The sequence below is a fragment of the Plecotus auritus genome (assembly GCF_963455305.1).
Source record: "Plecotus auritus genome assembly, chromosome: 6".
NCBI lineage: Eukaryota > Metazoa > Chordata > Mammalia > Chiroptera > Vespertilionidae > Plecotus > Plecotus auritus.
The window spans coordinates 78,678,231-78,705,264 of record NC_137773.1 but is presented as its reverse complement, the minus strand read 5'-3'; the positions used below and the strand labels follow the sequence as shown (position 1 = coordinate 78,705,264).

General features: G+C 52.0%; 1 protein-coding gene across 1 annotated transcript in view; it reads right to left on the bottom strand.

Annotated features, from left to right (window-relative positions):
- The window catches only part of XKR6 (XK related 6), a gene marked incomplete at its 5' end in the record, with an annotated part of 236,585 nt that overhangs the window by 5,426 nt on the left and 204,125 nt on the right, over nt 1-27,034 (bottom strand). The window contains one exon of the mRNA XM_080676184.1: nt 15,961-16,157. Coding sequence (XP_080532310.1) covers nt 15,961-16,157 — 197 coding nt within the window. The remainder of the gene's footprint in view (nt 1-15,960; nt 16,158-27,034) is intronic.

Sequence of the window (27,034 nt, the reverse complement as noted above, 5' to 3'; positions counted from 1 at the left end):
CAGTTGAACTGTTGCCAATTGGGAAACAAAGAAGTATGAGTATGGCTGTCCCATCATGTGAGAAGCACAGAGATAGGTTAACTGAGAAAGGATGGGACTCTAAAATCGGAGGGTAGGGACAGATAATGTGGAAGACCCGGAGGCTATGATGCAGTGGGAGGGATCAGGGACAGCAGGAGGGCCCAGCCTTCAGGATGACAAAGGGAGCTGAGGTTTGGGAAGTAGAAGGCAGGGAGGGCCATGGCTCAGAATGGGTCATGAAGGGCCAGTATATGGGAGCCCTGAAACACCACCAGAAAGGGGACTGGGAAAAGAAACCAGAATGCTAGCGCATCTCAGAGGGATACCACAGCATGTGATGTGAGGAGTGCTCTGAGAAGCCATGGCAGTATCCACAGATGACTACGAGACTGCTTCTGAGTGAAAGTGGACGGGGTCCATGGCAGGACTCTGTTTTGTAGAATGGGATGTGCCCATCTAGATCTGTCATCAGCTGCCTTCTTCTACCCTCTGCCACAAAGTGCTCAGTCCCGCCGCTAAATCACATGTTGGGAAAACACTTAAGGAAGAGGGAATGGATAGACGCTAAGCACAGGAAGGGCAGGGGTGGGAAGAGCCAGCTGTGCAGGGACCCACAGCTCCCTCTCCCTGGCTCCTTCCCATCACATAGTCAAGTTCCTCCCATCTTACAAAGAGTAGCTCCCCGGACCTTGCATCCTCTCCCAATGCAACTCCACCTCTCTTTGTTTCTTCTCCTCCAAACTTCTCAAAGGTGATCTCCTTGCTCCCTTCACTCTCCTACCTCCCCTTCAGTCCTGACCCTCCAACCCCTTGGAGAGTTCTCATTGAGGTGGTCAACTAATTCACAAGTGCAGCATTAAGAGGATTGGTTCAGTGCACTCCTGACTCTGTGTGACATTTGGCATTTGGACCCTGCTCTGTCCTTCTTCACACTTGACCATTAGCTATCCCCCAGTATGGCATCCTTCTCCTGCTGGGCTATTATCCCCATTTCACAGATGAGGAAACTGAACTTGGATGTGGCCACAGCTATGTTCTGACATTGCATGTTCACCTAATTTGTAGGGTGTTGGACCCCACTGGGTTGGTCCCCTAGAGATTCCCCAAACCAAGAAACATGGCTATTTGTCTACCTGCAGGTCAAGGTCACCATGTCCCTGTTTCAACCCTCGCCTCTTTCCTCCCTACCTTTGAAGCTAACGTTTGGGGGAAACTCTACCATCTGCTTTTCAAATTCCAATTGTGTATTTCCCCACACTGAGTTCCTTTAATTTGGGCAGTTCTTCCCTTCCCACCTGTCAACTTCCCCCTATCTTGCTACATTTTTTTTTTTAAAAGCCCAGTCTCTTCTTGGAAATGCTCCCAGAAAAAAAAAGATAACACAGCTGTGTGCATGGCTCTTTAAACAACACCGTCTGTCTCCTGTCCTCACCTCCACCCAGGCACACAGCAAGGGGCGATGGCATAAAAGTACTTTACTAAGCAGGCAACCAGAGGAAAAGAAACAAGCCTCATGGATACCATCTATGAGCCAGGATCAAAGACTCAAGTAACTTGGCCAAGGTTATATAGGTAGTAAGCAAGAATGCCGATACTGCAACCTGGGATTACCTCACTCCCCAGATAGGATCAGTGTGTGGAGGCTGGCTCTTCCTGGCTTTTGAGGTCCGTTTGTTAAATTTGCAGGAATTTTGTGGGCTGTTTGATGTCATGTTGGAGCCTTAAAATAAGCGTGGTGGCCGTATTTATACCAAACAAATTGGCAAGTGCTACAAAAGCAGGATTCCCCCAATTGTGCTAAGAGCCAGTTGTTAAACATTTACCAGCACAGACCAACTCTCCTTTCTGAGAAGCTTGGTGGGCATCATTGCAAATTAGAAGAGCCCCATAAGGTTCTCCTTCATGCCAACACTGTACTTCTGGGCAAACCAATGCTGTCTGTTAGAATCATAGTCTATAAGTCTAAGTAACAGCAACAGAGAAAACAATCTCTGTAAAACTTTCACTGAAAATATGCTCACAGTAAGTAAGTTCTAAGGCAGGGATTTTCAACCCGTGTGCTGTGGCATCTGGGTGCACCACAAGAATTTTTAAACACGCAGTGCCTGACTATTTAATCAGGGGCACTGACCTCCTTTCTCTTAGATTGTCAAATGAAAAAAAAAAAAATAACAACAGCCAACACAACAATAGCCATCCAATGTGAATGAATCAAAATTACACCTATTTGTTTTGTCAGATTGGCAAAAAAGGTATTTTTTGGTGTCCTGCAAAATGTTAGTAATTAGTTTGGGTTCCATGAGATGAAAAAGTTGGAAAATCGCTGTTCTAAATTTTTTTTTGAGCATCGTCTTTTCTAAGTACTGGCATACCCATTTTCATCACAATTTTGTATTTGCATAGGATGTGATCCCCACATGACTCTGGAGGGACTGACTACTCCTCCCAAGGTTTACAAATTGCTAGAAATAGCCAGCCACTGGTGCCTTTCCCCTGCAAACAAATCCATCCGGAGCCTGCACCCCAACAACCTCCTTTATTGGGTTCTGACCCTCCCAGGCCACCAGCCTCCTGCTCTAGTCACCCAGGACCAGGTAGCAGACAGTCCAGTGCCCTTGGGCCCCAGAGACTCTCAAACTATTTGGACTAGCCCATCCTACACCTGTTCCACTGCCCTGCCCATTCCTTCCCGCAGAAACCACAATAAAGACTCGTGCTCACATTTCTTCCTCCATCCCTCTGCTTCTTGATGGACCCTGGTGCTTCCCCATGTGGTGGACAATAGGAAGGTATGCAGCTTCAAGGTCAAACACCAGTACTTAAAGGACCCAGCAGGAAGAAAGCTAAATTCAGCCCCTGCGTCACTTCTCTCTTCTCTCTAAGATGCTGTCAGAACTATCAAAATGCCATCTTCACAGCGGGCTGGGTAAAGGCACACTTCAGAGATCCTAGAACAAATGTCAGCCACTCAGCTGGCATGGCATAAGCCTCGTGGATGCTTGGTCCTGGCTGGCCTCGAACACACCAACAAGGCTGTTTTCCATCCCTGGAACGTTCCAATAAACCCATTCTCATGTTATAGCAAATGGCTGACTGAGTTCAGTGCCCTGATGTTCCCAGATTGACTGCATTTTAACATAGGCTGTGAGATTTCCTAGAAAGGACATGGGCTCTGGTACGAACAGACCTGCCTTAGCTTATTGTTTGTGAACCATGGATAAATGTGGATTTGGAGGATTTGATGAACTATGAGTGTAAAGCATAAAGGCACATCTTTGAAACATACACATACTATACTACATATAAAATAGACAAATATATATATAGAGAAAGAATATGTATAGTGTACATACACATATTGGATATATATATATATATATCATGCGCTGCTTAACAATAGGGGTGCATTCTGAGAAAGAGGATCTTGTCATTGTGTGAACATCACAGAGTGCACTTATACAAACCTACATGGTCTAGCCCACTACACACCTAGGCTTATGGTAGAGCCTGTTGCTCCTAGGCTACAAGCCTGTGCAGCATGTTACTGTACAAAACAACAAGAAATGAGAAATCAAGCACAAGAGAAAATGATGCAATCAAGAGATGCGGCAGACACAGGACGTATGAGGCTGCTGCCGGTGTAACATGCCATATGGTTTTACAGCAAACCTTTTTTATAAGTAGAAAGAGAACACTCTGAAATAATAATAAAAAGTATTGTGCAGTAAACACATAAGCTAGTAACATAGCCATTTATTATCATTATCAATATATGTCCTGAACACAACCGTATGTGCTACTTTTATATGACTGGAAGCGCAATGGGTTTGCTTACACCAGGATCGCCACAAACACAGGAGTTATGCTGCAATATTATGACAGCTAGGATGTCACGAGGTGGTAGCCATTTTCAGGTCCATTATAATGTTATTGGACCACCGTCTTATACGTGGACTGTCTATTGACCAAAACATCATTATATGGCGCATGACTATAATATTTATACATAGTATTCTCTAGTTCCAGAGATGTGGCTAATGTTATACTGGTATTCTCTGTCCCTCCTCTGGGCCACTATATGATACTATATTATATATGTACTTACATATATAGGGTATCCCAAAAAATGTATACACGCACTTTGAGTAATTAAAAAAGCAGTGTTTATTAAAATACATTTCATTTTCGAATGGAGCTATCAGCTGTTAAAATGTGTGTACATTTTTGGGGGGACACCCTGTATGTATATACATACATATAATATGTATATATATACTCACACTCTCTCTCTATATATAATATATATAACTCAATTATATTTGAATTGGTATTACTTATTGTTTACTAAAATGTTGGCCCCAGAGGGCAGAGGCCCGCCTGCCCTGTCCATTGCTGTGCCCTCAGAGGCTGGTTCAGAGCCTGACGCACAGCAGGTGCTCAATGCAGACGCATTTGATTTGTGTAATGCTCTATCATTGACCATCAGACTTAGACAGAATATTTTGTTTCAACAAAAGCCTAGCCTAAACGACTCCCTCATGAAATCGGGCACTTTCCTGAGGGGAGCAGGCCGAGGCCAGGAGAGCTCCCAGCTCCACCCCACCTGCAGGCCCCTGTGAGCTGCTAGTAAGTATGTAAGTAGGAAGAGGAGGCACCTGCTGGGAGTCTAAGATTCTGCAAATGGAGTGGCTGAGATCAGGCCTTTCAAGGCAAAGAGCAAAGGCCACTGCAGCCCCCTCTTCCTGTCCCCTGACCTGTCAGAAATGTGATGGGGGAGGGGCGGGCTGCAGGCTTTGTGTGGGAGGCAACTCAGAAAGTTGTAGTCATTTAGAAGCTGAGAACATCTTTTTAAAGGGCTGGAGTCAGGCTTGTCCTGTCCCCCATGGTGTGAGAGATGATATGGCTGTCAAAACCCTTGAAATTCTCCCAGCCGCACTGGTTTTGGGTTGCTTTACCTGGAGCCACTGAGTCCCTGAGGGTGACCGCCCTGGGTTAACCAGAACCATCATCCTCAAGGTGGGTGGTGTGGCCTCGCTGCCTCTACTCACGGCCCAGCGGTGCCAGCTGTGCTCTGGACAGGGCGGCACCACTGTTCAGCAACGTGGCAGCTCAGGTGAGCAGCCTGGGGGAAGGAGGCAGGACTGCTGAGCAGGTGAGGTTGGCACGGACCTGGGTGGGGGCTGACTTGGAAGTGGTCCTTGCCCCCTTAGCCTGAATTCTAAGGGCTGGGTGGCCCTGGATGAGAAAAGCCCACCAGGTAAAATGACTTCACCAAACCAGATCCTTACTGAGGATGCTGGGCAACGTGTGCCTTCGACAGTTGAGAGTGAAATGCAAGCCACCACAACCGCGTGCCTCTTTGTGCCAAGGACAAATGCATTTCCCTTACCCTTCACAAAACCCTTCTGAGGCAGGAGTAACCAGCTGTGCTTACAGCTGAGAGGACCGGAGGCTCCAAAAGGGCCTTGTCTGAGCGCAGTGGATGCAGCAACGAAGTGCAGAGCGGGCTGTGAGGCCAGCGGGCCACAGCTGGAGGTGTCCACACCGCAGCACAGGCGGCAGCACCTTCTCTTCCAGGCGACAGTCTCAGCAGAGTAACCCAGGGGCCCATCAGGGAAGGACTCTCCGTGCCTGGTTATTCCTGGTGAAAGGTGAGCGGTGAAGGACCTGTTGGGGCCCCGGCAGTGGTAGAAGTGGTGATGGGCCCCACACTGGGCAGATTTTACAGCTGAACTCCAGGGTCTGGCAGCGGGGTCGGGGGACACGTGGGGTCTGGATGTGCAAGGCAGCCTGGAAATAATACAGGATTCAGCTCTCCTCGGGTCAGCGTCAGACCCAGTCTTTACCTCTGGCTTCAGGGGTGTGCCACACCCCCAGAACTCCAACCGAGCACCTCCAATTGGGTCCGGAAGTGATTGGGCCCAGAACTAATTGGGTCCTTGGGCATAAATTTCATGGGTGAAAAGTTGAGGTTCAGAAAGGGTGGCCCACCCATAGTCACCCAGAAGCGGAACAGCCTACAGGGAGGGCCTCACCCCCAGACGTCCTTTTCGGGTTCGCTTCTCTCCCACTCTCTCCTCAGACCCAGAGATGGGTGACTTGAGAAGACATCATTTGTGAGCCATGCGGCCTTCCTTTCCTTGGAAATCTTAAGGAATAGAGATCTTTCGAAGACCATTTTATTGCAGTTTTCCTGGAGCTCGAAGTTCCCATAAGCTTAGAGTTCGCGGTTGTCTCTGACATGAACGTCCAACCTAATAATTAAAGATCGCTGCTGCCCAGATTTCACTGAGATTTCCCCACTTTTCTCTTAGGGTCATTGTTTGCCTGAAAGGGGCTTCGGGAGTCCCTCCTGCCCTCACTCACCTATACAGGCCCAGAGAAGATGGGATTCAAGAGGTTTGCCCAGCATCCCTCCCCACCCTCTAGCACAGCAGGCTGGGACCCAGTGCTCCTACAGCCACCAGCTCCCTGTGTGGGAAAGTAGGGGCGGAGCTCACAGGAGAGCAGTTCTGCAGGATGAGGTGTCTTCGTGGGGCAATGAAGGTGTTCTCAGATTGTCTGCGGTGATGGTACAACTGTGTGAATATCCTAAAAGCCACTGAATTGTATACTTTACATGAGTGAATTGTACAGTATGAAAATTGTTTCTCAATAAAGCTGTTTAAATATTTTAAAAAGAAGAAGAAGAAGGAAGTGGAGGAAAAGGAAGGGGAGGAGGAGGAGGAGGAGGAGGAGGAGAAGGTGGAGGAGGAGGAGGAGGAGGAGGAGGAGGGGAGTGGCTTTGCTGGCAGGGCTGAGCTATAGAAGTGCCCAGGGACACTCAGCTCAGCCTCCCTGCTGCTCCTCAAACACTGAGAAACTCCTAGCTCAGGCCTTGCCTTTGGCCGTTCCCTCTTCCTGGCACACTCTCCTCCAGAAATTTGTGGGGCTGGCTCCCTCCCATTTTCACATCTTTGCTCAGAGATCACCTCTGGGAAACCGTCCCTGGCCTTCCTGTTGAAAGCTGGGCACAGCTCTGCACCCTCCCACCCCTCTTCCCAGCTTCATTGTGCCCTGAGTGCTGGTCATTTTCTACAACAGGTGTCCCCCAATTTCCCAAAGCTGGCATTGCACCCCTTTGCTTTTATGGAAGACCTACATTAGTACCTGTTTCAGCTAACTGAAAGAAATAGGAAGAGGACTTTCATTTTTACACCAAAAAAGGGTGAAAAGCAAAAACGGCGTTCAGTGTTGGTTTTGCCCAGCCGTGGTGAGGCAGTGTGCACCCAGGCAGGGAGAGCGGCCCCGCCAAGCTTCTTCCTGGGTACACTCTCAGCCTCTCTGCCTCTCAGCACCCAGCCCATAGCTCTGAACGGTGTCTGTGAGCATCTGTGCTGTCGCTCAATTTATGTTGTGCATCCATTAGCAGGATGGGACCTAAGGGATCAGAAAAGCCTAACAGAGCTTGAAAGGGTGTTATACTCAGTGCAGAACTGGATGGAATTAAGGGTTTCAGTGGTGGCGAACGAGATAGATACAGTGTGTGTGTGTGTGTGTGTGTGTGTGTGTGTGTGTGTGTGTGTGTTGAACTTGCCCGCCATTCATACTATTTGCACGCAGAGAGAAAGGATCTTGAAAGCTGCCACAGTTATTGGTTCTGCTGGTGGCAAAGCGGCCTCTTTGAGTGCGCACCAGCAATGCGTGCGATGGAAGGTGTTGCCTGAGGGTCTACAGTGTGGTGCTCTGTTACCTGGGAATGCTCGAAACTTTCCCATAGAAATGAGTGGTAATGGCTTCTCCACTTTACGCCATTTCTACTTATGAACATTTTATAGAAACATTGGACTTTGGGATAGCAGGGAAACCTGTATATAAAATAAAATATTTGTTTTGTTCACGGTCTGTCTCTCCCAGCCAGAAATGCAAGCTCCATGAGGGCAGGGTTTTCTATCTGTTCTGTTTATTGCAATATCCACCCCTGGCTTCTAGAATTGTGCTGGGCACATGATAGGTGCTTAATAAATAGTTACTGAATAAACAAAGAAATGGCCCCATTACGGTTACTGTGCAGGCTCTGGCCTTGCAGATCTCAGTGCCTCCCCGCCAGAGGTTGTGTGGTCAGCCCATGCAGGCGCAGGAAGCCTGCCTCAACGTCCCTCTTTGTTCCAGCATTTTACACACAAATATTTCCAGGTGAACAATTGCTGTTTCTTCTGCATTAACTGTCATGAAATCGATTTAGTTCGTCCTTTGCATCGTTTTTTCTGCAGCTCTAAGGACTCTCCCTTGTATAAGTACATACTATGGTTTCTTTTGCACTTAAACACTTGTTAAGAGGGCAGATCTCATGTTAAGTGTTCTTACCACAGTTTAAAAGAAAAAGAATCCTCCTTCTCTTTTTCTCTTACCAGTTGTTAGGGGCAACCTCCGATGAAAGGCCCCAAAATTACAAGCAGATTCAGGCTTGATTGACATCATGAAGGGCTTTATTTAGGTCTCTGTTTAAAATCCTTGCAAAATTCTGCTTAAACATGTAAGGTTTGAATGTCGTGTTCAACGAGAAGCCACTGGTAGCGGAAGCAGGGCTGTGAGCGGCAGGGCCCCAGGTGCACACCCAAGCAGACGTCTCACTGGAGGGCAGAAGGGCTGTCTCCTCGAAGGAAGAGGAACACAGAGCTGAAGAGAGGCCATTCCTGGGGGGGGGGGGGGGGGGAGGGGAAGACAGCAGAGGCTAGGCCTAGTCTGTGAGCTGGCCGGAGGAGGCAGGCGTGTCTTTGTGCGTATCTCATCATTTCAGTTTTGGGTAAAGATGCAAGACAGCCAGGAGAAGGGGGTGAACGGGGGATTGCCCATCCTGTCCTTCATTTATCTGTTCCCAGCCAAGACACAGGAGTGTGCTGAGCAGTTTGGAAGTTGAGATCAAAGGCTGGGAGATCTTTGTACTGATTTGGTCTGAAACCCCACATAGGTCTCCAAGGTGGGCAACCCCAGCTCAGCAGGGGCGAGGTCGGGAGAAGGGCTCTGCTCCCCTAGGGTCCCATCAAGCCGTGGCCGACACTGGGAAGGGATGGGGACAGGCACAGAAACACCCGATACATCTAGACAAGTTGATGCATCGCCTGAGGTCGTTGGAAGCAGTGGGTTGGTCCTTTTAATAACACAGCTTACTTTCTGGTCAGGAGGAAACAGTGGGGAATCCATGGCTCTCGTGTAGAGCACAGATCCGGCACCTTCAGGCCACACTACCAGATCACCATCGCTTTCTGGGTGGCAGCTCCACCTCCTTGTAGACCAAATCCTAAATGATCAATTGTCCCAGACTTATAGGGTGACAGCTAATGTCCACAGGGGAAAGACACAGAAAGCATTTTTCACTTAAGAAGAAAAAAAGCTCCCGGGAGGAGAGACGAGGAAGTCTTCCTTTGGGGGAGAAGGAGGGAAGGGCGGTGTAACTGAGCCAACAGCAAAGACGCAGCCCCTGGGCCTTCCCTGCAACCGAGGGCTAGAACCAATGCCTGTGTCCTTGGCCAGGATGGCTGTGGCTGAGTCTGCACACAGGGAACCCCGAGCAGGGGACTAAAGTGGGGTGGAGGCTTCCTATGGGATTACGGAGGCCTTTCATCCTCAGGGGTGGGATAGGGGGCGGGGGTGCGGGGTGAGGTGCTTGGGGGCTGGCAGCTGAAGAGAAAGACACAGACCTTCTGGAAGTAAAGGCACTCAGTCAGGGCTTTGCCAGAAAAAGCAGCTGCGGTCTGAGTCACCGGAAAGGCTTTTGATGTGAAAGGAGCTTGCAACTGAAGTTAAGAAGGAAAATGACCAGGGTGGTTAACGCCGAAGAGACAGAACGCCAGAGCCCTAATTGAATCTTAGTGCCCAGCGCTTGTTTTAAAGAAGGCCAGTCTTCAAAGGCAGGGCTCAACACGTTCTCATACTTTCTTGTCTTAGTAAAGATGCTCGTTCTTCGTGACATTGGATCTAGACATCCGTGGTTACTGATGGTCAGGTGTGTAGGGTGGAGGGAAGGGACTGTGGAGGTAACCTGGGCAGGGCTTGGCATTTGAACCACTTCCTGTAGATGCTGTGCTACCGCCTCAGCTGCAGGCACAGTGAGGCAGAAAGAGGAGCCTTTTTGGAACTTTCGTTGCTGTGTGACTTTGAACAGCTCACTTGCTTCTCTGTGCTTCAGCTTCCCAAATGTTAAATGAGGAGGGTGGGCTAGATGGCCTCCCTCAACCTCTTCAGTTCTAAAGATTCTGTAGGTCCAAATCCCTTTGCAAACTGAAGTCGGAGGGTAAAGCTTTCGGATACCAAACTAAGGGTGACTTTCTAGGCGTCCTCTCTCAGCAGTAGCTCTAGCCCACTCGCAGGGTCTGGAGGCACCTGTAAGGGGCCGCACTGTGGAGCGCCACTATGAGAACAAGTCAAGTCTGCTCTCGTCCTCTCTGAGAACCCCTTGCTCTTGGGAGAAGCACGTGCCCCATGTGTGTCCCTGAGCAGGGCTGGTCTGCACCGGGCCAGCTGGCTCCCCACTGGGACCAGAGGTGACTCTACTTTCAAGCCCAGCCCCAGCACCTGTGGGGGTCTTGAGCTTTGGATCCCACCCAGGGACTTCCAGTCTTGTCCCCCAGCTGATGAGGGTGAGGGGCACGCACGGCTGAGAGAATATCTGGGGATGACTGGGGCTTTCTTGGAGAGTTTCCAGAGAGACCTGAGACTGAGGGATGGGATCCACCCTGGAAATGTGGGCCACTGGGTTTTAATCCCGAATCCCTCACTCACTGTGTAGGCCATCCACTGTGTCCGGCCAAGCTCTCTTAGTCTCCAAGGTCAAGGATAGAGACTGTTCCCAAGGAAAGGCCAGTCGAAGGCCTGTGAGCTCCTATGTGTCTTTCTCACCAAGAGGTGTTCTGGGAAGCTGGGTCTCAGGCCCATTCCCTCACCCCCTGGTCAGATGGAGCTGTGCCTGATAGTAAGACAGCAAGGCTTCCTCATGCGCGCTGAGCAGAGTGGCTCCCACAGATGCTCCCGAGACAGAACATTTGCAAAAAGCCAAGCCCTGGGCAGATTCCAGAAGCACCGTCTGCTGTACTAACCAGTATAATTGTCTCGGGGGTACACATACACATGCACACACATGCACATGCACACACATGTGTACACCGGAGATGACAGATCCGTAACGCATGACAACTTCTGCTTCCTCCCCACATCAGTGACCCATTCCTGCAGAATCCACACAAGTCTGTCTCTTTGAGACTCAGCCACAGCCATCCTTGCTAAGGACACAGGCATTGGAGCTGGCTGCCTAGGTCAAGATCCAGCCCTGTCAATTATAAGCCTGTGGCTGTCTCTTAACCTCTCTGGACCTCGGTTTCATCATCTATAAAATGGGAATAATTAGAGCATCTACTCATAGGGTTGCTATGGGACTTTACTGGGTTAATCCATGTAAACTTCTTAAACTAGTCTATAGTACACAGTCTTAACTAACATTACTAGTATCATCATCATCATCATCGTCATCATCACCACTGTCTCCACACTCAGGGGCATAAACCCTGTGCTCTAGGCACCTAGAGCCACTCATTCCCTGCCCACTCCATGCTCTCCCAGGCCTCTGTCCCTTGGCACTTGTGGTCCCACTGCCAGGAGAGCCCCTCAGCCTTCTCTTTCAGGAAAGCTCCCATTCATCTGTCAGAACCCAGACCACATGTTACCTCCTCCATCACACCCCCAGGAATGGTTACTCACTCCTCTGTACATACAGACATCAAAAAATTTAAAATGTGCTGCACCAGACCATAAACTCCTGAAGGAGATGTGTCTTTGCAAACCCATTCCCAACACAGCATCAGGCCCCTGGCAGGTGCCTGACAAATGGTGGTACTGTGATGGCCAGGGAAGGTGGTCATCGGAGCCCATAAGTAAGGCAACTCCTCAGTGTGGGCTTAACCAAAAAAAGGCAGAATCGGGTGCTATGTAGGTGCAGCAAGTGCCCCCCCACCCACCCCCATGTTTAAGCATCAGAAAACCCAAAAGTAAGGAAAGGTGACAGAGCTATTAACCCTTGATTCGTGCTCCTGCTGGTTCCCCCTCCTCCATCTCAACACAGTTCGAAACCCCCACAGCATGCACACTTCTCTCACTGCCTACACCAGCCCTGTTAAGTCTTGTTGACTCACTCTTCAGAGCACCAATCAAATCTGCACATTCAGCATCATTTCCTAGAAACGCTCAACCCCATCATCTCATGCCTGGACCTCCCCCCACAGCAGCAGCCACTAAGCTGGTCCTCCCAGCTCAGCTCCAGCTCTGCCCCCTGCACAGCAGGAAAGGGAATCTTCTTTAAAAGCAAATCTGATTGTATAACTTTCCTTTGTAAGACTTCCCACTGCGCTTGGTTTAAACCCAAGCTCTTTGCAGGGCCCAGCCCGCCCAGCCTGGCAGGCTCCTGCCTGCCTCTCTGTCCTTCCCTGCCTCTCTCCTCCCAAGCCCCTCCCCACTGCCCACCTCCAGCCACACTAGGTCCTTACACTTTTTAGGACAAGCCAGGCTTTTTCTACCTCAGGACCTTTGTGTGTGCTGTTCCCTTTGCCTGGAAGGCTGTTTCTTCTTCTCTTCCTAGAGTTGACTCCTTCTTATTGACACACAGCCCAGATGCCAGCTGTCTGGAGAGGCTTTCCCTGAGCCCCACCCTGTGTCCTTCGGTCTCAGCATCATATTTGCTTGCTCCAAAGCAGTTGCCACATGTCCTCTGTCGAATAGTTTTCGTTCTGTCTCCCCTGAGCTGGGAGATGCGTGAGGGCATAGACCACGTCTGCCATGCTCTGTGTTGCCCACGGCACGTTTAGGGCACCTGATTTACTAGTAATGCGTCTTTGTTGAATGACAAACTGTATAAGTACCCATAATATGCCAGGCAAGGTACTGGAGAGCAAATGTGCAGCTCATGAGGCCTTTACAATGCTTCACAACGTAGTTATTATGCCCCCTTCACACATGAAGGCACCCAGTTGGGAAGTTAACCAGCCCCGTGTCCTAAGTGGGTAAATGGCCAAGGTGGACTTCGCCTGTGCCTCTGCCTGACTGCCCACAGTTCCGGACTGCCTTCCAAGCCCGGTTCTAGCCCAGAACAGAGCTGCCAGCAGATATGAGAATCATACCAGTGTAAATGGTGCATCAGTATATATTTTATCTTTTGTCCAAGACATCAGATTTCAGGAAGACCCCGCTGAAATGCCCAAATGACTCTAGCATAATATTTGTATGGGCCATTATCATTATCATTATTATTATATTTTTCACTTGAGTCTGATTTATGGGAAAACTGGACACAAATCCACATTGTAGGCTTGACTACTGCACGGTTAACCCAGCAATGAGTGAAGACTAGAAGGTGGAGAGATGGCAAACGTCGGAGAGGCTGGCATTGGACAAGATCAACAGAAAACCCACTGCTCAGGTGATAGTGATCTTTCTAACCAACTACTAGCAAGAGCAGCACAAGGTGGACAGGTGTCCCCAAAGGCCAGCCAAAGCAAGGCCAGTCCACATGAGTCCCACTGGGAAAGCTGCAGTCCAGTTCACATAGCATCTACAGTATAAGCTCTGCCGCCACCAACAGCAAAACAGCCAGATGTCACACGAGGCACTGACATTTGTCATGTCATTGAATGCTCACAACAGCCCTCTGTGTAGGTGCTAACATCACCCTCATTTCAGAAAAGACCAAACTAAGGAGCAGGAAGGCCGTCCCTCCCCAGAGCCCAGCAGCGATCGGGCAGCGGGGCGGAAGCTGGCTGCCCGTCCAGTGCGTCGTGCACCGAGCTCCCAGGTGTCTGGGCTGGTAGATTCCTTCCGGTCGGCATTGGGTCCCTCCCAAGTTCACAACATTCTCTCCCCTCCTCCAATTTCTAACGCTTGAACTGATTTTCTTTAAAGCATGTACATGCCATGCAGCCTCTTATGGGGAAAGAGAGGGAAGGCACCTGTTATCACAACGAAATGGTACGGTAATGACAGGCGGCTAGACGCTATGGAAGAGCAAAACGCCAAGCCCCTCGCCATCTGTGCAGGTTCCTTCCTTCCCACCAGCCTTGCTTGCACCATAGACTGCATCCCTGTTTGGGGATTTACAACCAACAGCAGAGTCTGCCACTGACCTTTGTTTAGCCAGCAGTTCCCAAATGTATTGAACCACAAAAGCCTATTTCAAGAAATTCCTATTCCATACACCACACGAACGTGGGCTAATGCTCACCCGACCTCTGAGCTGCAGGGGCGCATGGGGGGAAGGGCCAGGGAGCTTCCCCAGAGCCCGCGACCCTGCCACTCCAGCCCCTCACCCTGGCCCCTGCTGAGGGCACACTCCCAAGCAGCCCCTTGGCCTCCCCTGACCTTGGCTCCACTGGGCTCCCAGGTCAAGAGGAAGCAACATCTGCTGCCCCTTGAGCTTCCTCTCCAGGGACTTCAGTCCATGCTTATAGTCTGAGAAACTATCATAGAAAGGACACGCTCAGAGGGATGGCCCGCAGGTGGGGAGGGGGACCTTCCTAGGACCTGCCCAGCCGCTCCCGCCAGGCCTGGAAGTGACCAGCACACCCCTGAGGTTCCTGTGGAGTCTGACAGTTTCAAAGTGACCCACGGGCATCACATCACCGCATCCCCTAAACGTCCGGGATGACCGTCACCTCCCCTTATTCCGAAGCGGAAAGGAGGCCTCGGAAAGGTGAAGGGCCATCTCCAAAGTCACCGCAGGGTCCACGTGGTGACCAGGACCCCGGTCTGGGACCCATGCCCTGTTGGGAGCTCACCCCTGTGTCACCCTGCCCCCTGCTCTGTCTATTTGTGGTGCTGGGATGTGATCAAACATGGGAAGGACATCTTGGCTGCCTGGGCCGTGGGGTAGGGGAGGGAGATTTGAAACTGAAACAGCAAAGGGCAGTTTGGATTGGTGGGGGGCGGGAGGCCAGAGGGGAGGGAGTCTCAGACCTAAACATGTTGGAAAAAGGAGGACCCGGATGGGAAAGAAAGGGGCCCACCCAGCCCCCAGCAAATGTGCCCCCTGGAGCATGTCGCCCTGGCCTGGGGAGCTGAGGGCGGTGGGTGTGCAGGCTTCCTGAGCAGGAAGGACGCCTGCCCCAGGCACCTCATGCTGTCACCAGGGCCCACGAGGGCTCCCTCAAGCAGGGAGAGCAAGGCTGGTCTGACCATCGAGACCTGGGGTGAGACTCCGCCTTGTCTGGGGAAGCCTAACCTCACCAGGCCTCGGACTTCCTGCTGCCGTAGAGACCAGTGCCGACCAGGCTGGGCGCTGGGGGCTTCCGGGGCTCCTGGGAGACCACCTGGGGCCACAGGGGCCAGGACCGGGGAGAAGGCCGGGGAGGAGTGTGCTGGGCTCTGGCCCCATCTAACTAGAACACAGTGACCTGAGCCTGTTTTATACATGCGGCTTCTACGCGAGCTTTGATTTGAAGCAAGAGCCACAGCTTCACAATGTCTGAAACCGCTGCCTGCGGTGATTCAGTCTTTTCGTCACGTGCTGTTCCGGGCAGCTCCCCATCCTGCACACGTGGGAACACTCAGCTCAGGCCAGCACCCAAGGAACGGCACAAGGAGACCAGGGCCCTCGCTCTGCTGCTCCAGGGACATTAGAGGCCCTGGCTCTGCTCTACTCATTAGGACCAAGTGGCGTGGGCAGTGGGCAGTGGGCAGGGGGCAGTGGGCAGGCTTGCCCAAAGGTGTTCCGGAAAGGTCTGTGCCACTCATGCACTCAATGTGGGCCGGGTCAGCATCCCATGGGGGCCTGGGCATCCCAGGGACTCAGGGATCAGAATGGACGACACCCACAGAGTCTGCGGGGCACTGAGTGTATAGGAAACGGCCACCAGGGGGTCCCCAGATGGGATGGGGGCCTGTCCCAGCCCACCGTTCCGGCTCTGGGGGCGGGGCACTCACAGGGCAGCGTCTCAGCGCTGTTCTTCTGGATCATTATGCAGAGCTGTAGCACCAGTTGGGGGGCGCTCTCCAGGAAGGTCTCCAGGAGGCGCAACATGTTGACGTCTGCATATTCATACATCATAGCCCAGTAGAAGCGTCGCTGGTGTTCCTTCTGCCGTTGGCTCTGGATCCCCAGGTACATGGTGCGGATATACCTGCCGAGAGAGATGAACAGAACAGAGAGCGTGGGTGGGGGCGGGGCTCTGGAAGGGCCATGCTGTCCCCCAAAACCAGAGCCATCGATGCTGGTGTCTCTCCTTCGCTCTGAGGTTTTCCGGACACTTGGCCCGGCTCTAGGGGTCTTCTGAGCCCACCGACACGGACATGGACACGGTGCTAAGGCTTTGGGTGGCATTTGTGGAGCTCCTACTCGGTACCAAGCGGGGCACAGGCCATAGGCAGGTGTAATCCCCACACAGCACAGCTAGGGACCCGCCAGGGACCCGCAGTCGGCGGGTGGAGCAACTGGGAGCCGGCCCCAGGACATTGGACAGCAAAGCTCGTGTGCCCTCCACACTAGGGAGACCCTGAGGCTGTGTCCAGGTGTGGCCAGGATGCAGGCAGACAAACGCACTGACCCCTCCATCGGAGAGGACACGGGGCAAAGGATGCAGGTTCAAACCCCAACTCGGTTGTTTGCTAATGGGACTTTGGACTAATCACTCCAACTCTGTGTCTTGCTACTCTTCTTTAACAGGGGGAAAGAGTCAAACTTGGGGGTGGTTAAGGAAATAAGAATGGTGGGCGCACATCGTGAGTCCTGTAAGAAAACTCCCTGCCTCGCTTTTACCCGAACCTTTGGGAGCTGTCTCCAGGCCACAGTCAGGGGGAGGATCCAAGGTACTACGTTGGCCAGCGGTCTCTGAGCCGGGCCAGGAAAAGGCAAGTTCGGAAAGCATGGTTTTGTGGCCCAATCGGGATCAAGATCACGAACCACAAACGAGGGCCCACAGCCAATCGGATGGAGCCACACATGCGTCCCTGACCATCGCAGGGAATGTAATCACTGGGCCTGCTCGGTTGATGCCTGTCATCGCCCTCACTGCCTGAGCATTGCCAGGTGCCCACCTGGGGCCGTGGGCTGTCCCTTCTCTCTGTCCCGTCATTTCCACCGGTCTGGTCCCCACCACTCCCCCTCCTGCCTGAATCGAAGTGAAGTCCTCCCTGCTGTCCCAACACCAACTCTGGCCCCAGAAACATGGCTCTTCACACAGCAGCCAAGGTGCTCCTTGCGAATTGTAAATGCAATCATGTCAGCCCCTGTAATGCTTAGAATCAAACCCCACCCCCTCCCTTGGCCCATGGGACCCTGCCTGCCCCTCCAGCCTCACCTCTCATTCTCTATCCCACCTTTCCAAGGAGCGCATGAGCCTGTCTGTCCACACCCTGTCCCCAGTGCCTACAGCTACAGAAGGAAGACTGAGGAGTCCTGGTGGGACGACTCCGTCACAACACGGCGGAGGCAGCCCGTGCTCACATGTGCAGCAAACTTACGAGAGGGATCCTAATGCCGGTGGCCGAGAGGGGCTGTGTATTTCCCTGGGAGCAGTGGGAGATGGTGCTGCCCAAGAACCTTGCGTCATGTTACTGAAGCCCATGATTTAGAGGCAAAGACGCACGGCCATATGTTCGTAAAATAATTTAAAACTGCGAGGTGACGCTCCTCTCCACTTCCAAACGGTGGGCCTCCCTCCAGAGCTAATCATGGACTGGACCCCACGATGATCCAGTGCCCCAGGGTCCCCTAGGATGTGCTTCAGAACACAAAGCAACCCTCTGAACTGTCGCCTGTGGCCTAAAACCAGCATGCAGGCAATGCACGCCCACCCAACACCCGATGGGCCGTCTGTCTCTCTGGATGCCTAGGAGCCTTCGGGCGCAGCATCTCTGAAGGCGCACCCAGGGGAGCTGGGGCAGACACCTGCTTTCCTACAGACACGCTCCCAGGAGCGCGTGGAGAAACAGTTCTGCAGGAAACCAAAGGCAGCGAGGCAGGAGGTGCAGGCACCGGGGAGGACGACTGCAGTGGGGACCCCGGGGAGGGACTGGGAGAAGGGCAGGTGTTTCTGGGCCCATAGGATCCCGAGTCCCTGCCAGGCTTGTGGGACAGGCTGGTTATCCTCATTTAACACATAGGAAAACTGAGGCTGGGGAGTGAAACGAAGTACCGGATTCTGGTTCTGCTCCAAGTTCTGTCACTTACTAGCAGTGGTGCTTCCCCTGAGCCGTGGCCTCTCTCTCGACCTCAGTCGCTAAGTTCCCAAAATCAAGGGAGCAGGGAAGAGGCTCAGAAAAGGGCAGGGAGGTTACTGTACCTGCCCAGGGTCACTGAGAGAGAGAGAGACAGGGAGACAAGAGAGAGAGGGAGACAGAGACAGAGAGGCAGAGAGACAGAGAGAGGCAGAGGCAAAAAGAGAGACGGAAAGGGGCATAGAAAGAGGCAGAGAGAGAGAGAGAGATGTGGGGAGGAACGAGAAGGTGGGAAAGGAGAGGAAAGCAGTGCCTACATGTGGGGGCCTGAAGGAGAGGGCCAACTGGAAGAGGCAATGGCAACGGAGGGCGAAGGATACGGAGACAGGTCACAAGGAGCTGGGGAGGTCAGACTGAATCAAGGGTGGAGGGAAGGGTCAGGTTCAGCAGACCTGAGGGTGGCTTGGGAAGGCAGAGCGGGCAGGGGGGGGACAAGGGGGTGCTGGCTGAGGCGCTGAGGCAGAGCTGCGAGTCCAGCAGTTCTGCACCAGCACTCAGAGCAGCCAGGTGCCCCGCGGAGGCTTGGTGCCCGTGGTCTCCAGGTCAGATGTGGTTTCCATGATCCAACACTCAGCTCTACCTACATGGGCACCTGCAACACACAAGGCCATGGGCCACGGACTCCCACAGGGACCAGACCACAAATCTACACTCTCTCAGGGGTACTCTCAGACCACAGACTCTTCCTCTCCTAGCCTCAGAAAGTGGACCAAGGTGGAGAAATGATGGTGTGGCAGTCAAGCCTATTATGCAGGTCCCAGGTCAAGTAACACCAACATTCAGATTCACCTAGGTCGGCCCTCCCAGGGCAAAAGCAGCACCTGACCTGTCACTCCAGCCCCCATTTTCCCCAAGTCACCAGCCCCTCTGCCCATCTTGGCCAGGGCAATGGACGGCAATGGGCCCAGAACATGCTGACTCAATGATAATGCCTACCAGAGAAAGAATCTCAAATTTCCTCTGTGCGAGCGTCTAGGGGAATGTATGGGAATAAATAAGGGTGCGAGTGGGCAAAACCAGAGCTTCTCTCCCCAGTGCTGATGGGCAAAGGCATGCTGGGAGCCCAGACCGCACCAGCCTGAAACCTAATTTGGAAATCATGCTTACGCAGCCTCCCACCCTGGAGTCCAGTCTAGGATTTCCTGATCAAGTGCCTTCTACTTATTCTGCCCCTTCTGGCTCCTGAAAATTCGTCTTCTCTCAAGTCTTTGCCTCCCTGGTAGACAGAGAGGTATGTGTAAAATTCAGTGACCTCTGGGGCACCAGCCCCTGTGCAAAGACAGTGCAGGCCTGTGGCCACATGGTGGCGCCAGAGCCTAAGCCACGCAGGAAGACTGCTCCAGGCGGTGATCTCATCCCCAGCAAGGCTCAGCACCCTCCTTTGCGGCAGCGTGGGGTGCATGGGGTGGCGGGCCCAGATGTGCTGAGTCCCTAGGGAAGGCGTGGCATTGGCAGGAGACACAAGGTGGACTGCTGCTCCTCCTAACTCTCAATTTGGGAGGTTCCAGCAAGCTCACCTCCCCCAGGAAGGTAGTCGGGAAGGAAAGACGCCCAACTCTCCTCCTCCTGGATTTGTCACTGCCTGTCACACACACTGTCTCTCTCCTAGGGCCTCGCATCATGAAATGCGTGGGTCTCAAAGCAGGCAGGCAGCGGGTCACCTGTGAGCGAGGACTCAGGAAGACTGGTCTCTGGTCTGAACGACCTTGGGCAAGTCCCTCCAGGGGCTGGGCCTGTACTGCGACCCTCCCCCCCCTCCCCTTCCCTCTACCTGCTCCCCCGCTTAGGGGCCGGCTGGAGGACCTCTGAGCTTTGCCAGCATTTATAAACTCCGCCTTCTGTAAGTGACTGGCTCTGCAGGGTGGAAAGTACAGCCTGGCATTGTTTACAGGTGATAATACCTGGTGTTTGCCAGGCCCTCCCATGTGCCAGGCATGCTCTGAGCCTTCCGTAGTTGTTAACTCGTTTAATCCTGGCAATAACCCGAGGAGGTGGCCGCACCATTACCCTCACTTTTCAGAGGGCACCTGAAGCACTGAGGTGGAGGACTGCACCAGCACTGACCCAGCGAAGTCGGTGGCTAAGCGGGCTTACAGCCCAGCAGTCTGGCTTTGGGGCTCCGGCTCTTAACTCCCTCCACATGCCTCAGAGGCGGACCGCTGGTCTCTTTTCCTCCGGATTCGGTACAGTGGAAAAGCACAACTCACCCGGAATACCTGGGTTCTCTTCCAGTTCGGTCACCGGCTGTGTTACCTTGGGGAACTTCTCCCAACCTCTCTGAGCCCCGCACCCCCCGCCCCCCACCTCATCTATCAATGGCCTGGCCCGGACTAGGCCCCAGGACCTGCTGAGCAGATAAATGTATGTAATCATGGCCCCGAGGAGGGACAAGGGGCCTCAAATGGCATATCTGTGAGAGTGTGTGGGAGACCAGAAGCCACAGGTGACAGCTATTTCTTCCCCGCCCCCCCCCCCAACCCGGCCAGTGCTTTCCACCTGTCGGTTTTTCAGCCCTCTGCTTACTCTCCTCCCACTTCCATCTCCTCCCCTTGCTTCATGAACCATGGAGCTGTTTAAAGTTCCTATACCTGCCTCCAGAAATCTCTAGTTCTTGGAGCAGACTTTCGCTTTTGTACCACCACTTAGAGAGGGAGACACATTTATCATCTCCTTTTTCCCACTGAGGCTCAGAGAGACTGAGTGATTCCCCCAAAGTCACACAGCCTATCATAGTTCAGGCAAATCAGAGAAGGTCTTGGCTAAACTAAGTTGTCACGCTGGGAATTAGCCACAGCTGTGCCTGACACTGGCTGGGATGGGAAATGAGTGATTTCTGCAAGGGCCGGAGGCTGAATAGGTTCGCCTCTGTGGGCCTACAGTCCCCTGCTGCTTCTTACAAAGTTCTCAGAAATGGCATTTTGAAACCTCTGATTGCAGAGAACTACCCACCCTCAAAGCCCCAAACAGGGCTCATTCCAGACTGTGGGGCCGACGCTTAGAGAATCCTTTAGGAAAAGTAGTAACATCTACCTAACATGTAAAGTAGAAATAGCCTAATTCTATACACTTTTTTCCCCAGAAAAATACAAGAGAAAGAATACTTCCCCATTCATTTTATGAGGCCAGCATTACTCTGATATCAAAGCCAGACAAATGCCATATAAGAAAATAAAACGGCAGACAATATCCCTCATAAATATAGGTATAAAAATCTTCAACAAAAGGTTAACAAATCCAATCCAACGATATACAAAAGGAATGACACAGCATAGCCAATTAGGGTTTATCTTGGGAATGGAAGGTGGGTTTGATATTCAATGTAATCAATGATGTTAATAAGAAAAATCACACATCACATTAATTGATAAAGAAAGTATGCATTTGACAGAATTCATTCATGATTTTTAAAACCTCTCAGCAAACTAGGAATAGAACTTTCTTAACCTGACATATAGGAATAGCATCTACAAAAACCCACAGTTAATATCATAATCTTAATAATAAAAGGCTAATATGCAAATGGTCATCACACCATGATGCTGTAACGACCCATCAGCAGGGACCTGAGGCTGCGTGGTGCTGGGGCCGGGGGACCTGAAGCCCCACTGAGGCGACACCCCCCACCCTGGCACTGGGGGACCTGAGGCCGTGCCCCCCTGAGGCCGTGCCCTCCTGAGGCTGCATCCCCTGCCCAACAGGACTTGATGGGGGAGGGGCTGGCCAGGTCTTGGTGTTGCCCAATGGGGGTGGACACTTCTATTATAGAGAAGGGGCAAATAGCAATATTAAAATATTTCTTCTAACTAATTCCCTTTCAATGTGCCTGAATTTCGTGCACTGGGCCACTGGTTAATAAGAAAAGACTGAAATATTTCCTCTTCAGAAGGAACAAGGCAATGATGTCTACTCTCATCACTCCTATTCAACATCATACTAGAGGTCCCAGCCAGTGCAATAATCCAAGAAAAAGAAAGTATGTACATATTGCAAAGAAAGAAGTAAATGTCCCTTTGTAAATGACACAATTGTCCAAATAGAAAATCCCAAGAATTATACAAAAAAAAAAAAAAAAGCTTATAGAACCCATTAGTAAGTTCAGCAAAGTTTCATGATACCAGGTCTGCATGTAAAAATTAAATGTATTTCTATAGACTACTAGTGAACAATTGAAAATTTAAAGATATAACATTTAAATTAGCTCAAAAAATAAAATGCCCAGAAATAAAGCTAATAAAACGTGCAGGACTTATACTTTAAAGCTACAAAATACTAATAAGAGAAATCAAAGAAAATCTAAATGATAGATATGCCATATTCATAGATGGAAAGAATCCATATAGTGACAATATAATTACAATTTTCCCAACGTTGATCTATGGATTTAACACAATTTCAATAAAGACTCCTGCAGAATTATTTTTTGTAGATATGGACAAGCAGATTCTAAAATTTATATGGAAGACAACGGAACTAGAATAGCCAAAACGGGGCTTGATGGGGGAGGGGCTGGCCAGGTCTTGGTGTTGCCCAATGGGGGTGGAGCCGGCCGGACACTTCTATTATAGAGAAGTTTTGGAAAAAAAAAAGAATAAATTTAAAGAACTCACACTATCTGATTTCGGAACATACTATAGAGCTACAGTAATTAAGAAGGTGTGGTGTTAGCAAAGACAGAGAAGCACAGATCAGTGGAGCAGAACAGAGTCTAGAAACAGGCCCACACATATATGGCCAACTGACTTTTGACAAAGTGCAAAGATAATTCAATGGGGAAAATATGTGTTTTCAACACATGATGTAGAACAATTAGTCATTCATAAGCAACAACTAACTTAAAACGTATCATAAATTAAAATGGAAAGCTATAAAACTTGTAAGAGGAAACATAGGAGGAAATGTTTATGACCCTGCATTAGGCTAAGACTTCTGAAATAGGACAGCAAAAGCATGCTCCATACAAGAAAAAATGGATGAATTGGCTTCCATCAACATTAAAAATTTTTACTCTGCAAGTAACATTGTTAAGAGAATGAAAAAAACAAAACAAACAAACAAACAAAAAAAAACAAGCTATGGACTGGGAGAAAATATTTGCAAATCTCATCTTTGACGAAGACCTTGTGCCCAGAATGTACACAGAACTCTCAAAATGGCCAACTCAGCAAGAAGGCAGGCAGGAGGAGGCTGAGCAAAGAAGTGACAAGCCTTCTCACCTCACCACCCCTTCCTGCTCCCTCTCCTCTGGCCAGAGTCCCCTTGGGCCTGACCCCGAGGACCCAGCCTCCGAGAAGACTCTCCTGATGACACCCCAGGGAGTGGGGCTGCCCTGAGCCTGGATGAATGGGTAGCAGCTGCAGGATTTAAGGCCCAGCTGGCCCCATGGCCCTATCCCAGGGCCAAACCAACTCCTGAGGGGGGACTGGCAGGGTGAGGGCTGGGGATATCACCATCTACTACGGTAGCCACATGAGCAGGACCCCAATGCTGTGAGCTCTTCTACCCCACCCCCACCCCCGCCCAGGGAGGGGTGGTCGCCTCAGAGGGCCCTGAGACCCCAGTCTGGCCTCAGTTCTTCAAAGTTCCCCTAGGAGGAAGGGAGGGAGGGAGGAGCCTGAGAGAGGAGCAGCAGGCCAGCAGGCATGGCCCTGGCGAGCACTCACACTGGACTCCAGCTCTAAGTTATTCAACATTCAGGCTGCCTTTCTCCGCTGTGTGCAGGCCTCCCGGGCAGTGCCAGCGAGGGGCACTGTGGTAAGGCTGCCCCTCCAGAGCCCACATGCCAGTCAGGGAGGGGACACGACCCCAGGAGGCCACTAGAAATCTGTTGGGCATGCGCCGGGTGGAGGCCACGCAGACCCTGGTTTCACCTGCATCCCACTGTGCAGGGCAGGCCCAGGGAGGCAGGTTCTGCTCAGGGCCCCCAACGTCCCCTCCTCGTGGGCATTGCAGACGCTGCCCTGGCCGGGCTGGAACAAACCACACAGCACAGCCCCTGCTCCCCATGGGGCTAGGGGCTGGTCAGCAGTGCTCCAGCACAGAGCCCGGCGCCTCCGCCAGGGCGGGCAGGCCTGTGGGCCACACAGCTGGGCTGATCCCTGACCCCCCAGCTCTTTAGGGAAAGACCAGGAGAGCTGACCTCAAAGGCAAGACATATTTTTCCTCTGAAACCAACAACAGCTATTCCCTTAAGGCCTCTTTGCTGCTTAAAAAAAAAAAAGCTTTATATTTTTGTTGATTTAAATACAATTTGCTGTGCCCAGCCGGCATGGCTCGGTGGTTGAGCATCGACCTATGAACCAGGAAGTCACGGTTCGATTCCCGGTCAAGGCACATGCCTGGGTTGTAGGCTCGATCCCCAGTTGGGGGCCTGCAGGAGACAGCCGATCAATGGTTCTCTTATTGATGTTTCTATCTCTCCCTCTCTTTTCCTCTCTGAAATCAATAAAAATATTTTTTAAATAAAAAATAAATATAACTAACCGTGCCTCCGGGGCCACCTCGAGGCATCTCTACCTTTATCCTGGGTGGGCCTGGGGCATCCGCGCTCGTTCTCACACATATGCATACACACAATTACACAACATACCACCTACAGGAACACACCGACGCCACTCAAGACACACATGCAAACCATATATCCCTGGTGTGTACATGCTAACTACACATGAAGTTCATACACCTAAATGGCAACACACTGTGTCCTCCACAGAGACCTACACGTACAAACCACCATATGCATGTACCCGCTACACACGTCTAAGCTCCACCTGCACAGACCTAGAGGCACATGATCACACCCTGGGTCACAGCCAACCCTGGATTACTGAGGGTGGTGCCCTGCCTGTGCCTCCCCTCCTGGCCCCCAGGGCTGCCTGCTCCTGGCCATTCACTGTCCTCACAGCAGACACAGGGCACAGAGGAAGAGCTGAACCCACAACAGGGGCTGGGCTCTTGCGGGCTGTGAGCCACCTCAGAGAGAGCAGGGGCCTGGGAATCACGGGGCAGATGGGAAGGGATGACGCAGTGCCCCCAATACCAAGGGCGGAGCTGGGCTAGTTGCCACCAAAGCATGAAAAAGCTCACTGATATCCGAACCTGGGAAGCCCCAGCCCCCCGCCCCGCCCCTCCCTGTTCTTCTCTCCACCTGCACCTGGTTTGTTGGGAATCACTGGGCTGGTAGCAGTACAGGTGTTGCGTGCTGTTGTAAGATCTGCATTCTCCTCTGAGCCCTCCTCTGGGGTGGAGGAGTTCCCTTTCCATTTCTGACCACACCTCAGGGGTGGAAGGGTCCAGGCCACGTGGCCACGCAATGACTGTGGGAAAAAGTGACCCAAAGGAGGGGTGGGAGGGGTGGAGGGCCCTGGGCTGCATGGGCTGCTATGTGAATCTTGCCACTCTGGGCCTTGTCACCGGCTGAGGATTGCTGAGCTGGGTCACCAGGGGACACCCAGGGAGGGTGCTGGCCCTGAGCGTCGAGGCTGCTGGGACAAAAAGGCTGTGCTCCCACCTTTATGCCATGGACTCTGTGCCAGGTAGGAACCCCGTGGCTGTTCCCTGGGGTCTCAGAGCAGGAGCAAGAAGCAGGACAGAGCAAAATCCTTCCAGCTCTTCCAGCTCAGGTGCCCTGGCCCTGACTTGACGGCAAGCAGTGGGGACTACATAAGCAAAGACATCCAGAGCAGCCCTGGCCGGGTGGCTCCGTTGGTTAGAGCATTGTCCTGATACGCCAAGGTTGCAGGTTTGATTCACGTACAACAATCAACCAATGAATGCATGAATACGTGTAACAACAAATCGATGCCTCTCCCTCTCTCTTTCCCTTCTTCTCTCTCAAATCAATAACTAAAAAAAAAAAAAAGACAGCCAGAGGGCACATGCCAGAAGGTCTGGAAATGGAGAACTATCAGGTGTAGCCAGGGGGGCAGGGAGCAGGTGTGAGAGAGGGCGGTGGGGAGAGCAGAGACTGACTACCCGGATGCAGAGCCAGTGGGGAGCCACCCAGGTTGCTAAATCTAGGTTAGCCCCAACTTCCTCACCTGGAAAATGGGCCCCCACCTGTAACCTGGCAGAGGCTTGCAGGCTGTTCCCGGCATGGCAGGATCACACTGTAACAGGACAGGTTTTCTGTCCCTCTCTGGGCAGCTAAGAAGAGAGGAGCAAATCGATGGGGGGGCTGTCAGACACAGATCACACGTAACTGGCTGGACCTGCCAGTGGTCCTCCCCATCCCGGCAGTTCACCAGAGGCACCCAAATGCTCACGCGGCTGTGCCCACCTGTGTGTCCCCCACACGTCCCACCTGCGGACTCCCTTAAAACCACCCAGAATGCAAGGCCTGGGTGGCTCGAGGGGCCCCCAAGTCTGGCACAGCAGGAACTGTGCACCAACACCACCCCGGGCTCTTTCTGGGCGTGTGAATGACTCTAGAACCTTCCATTGCCTGGATGGCACTGGGAGCCCCTCTGCTCCCCCTCCCCCCTCCCCCCACTCCAGCTGAGATGCCTGAAGAGAGGAGGGAAGGTGGAGGGTCAGCTGCCAGCTCAGCCCCTGAGAGCAGCACTTCAAATCGGAGCTATTTTTAGCTCTTCTCTCTAGCGTCCCTGACATCAGCTGAGCAGTGGTGGCGTTGGGCACACATCTGAGGGAGCAGGCATGAAATGGCACTTCCCTGCAAGGGCCCAGGGGGAGCGGGGGAGTGGGGGGAGCAGCACACAGCTTCGGGGAAGAGAGGTGGCGGCAGTGGGTGTCACCGTGGGGTATTCCTGGATGTAGGGTGGAGGTG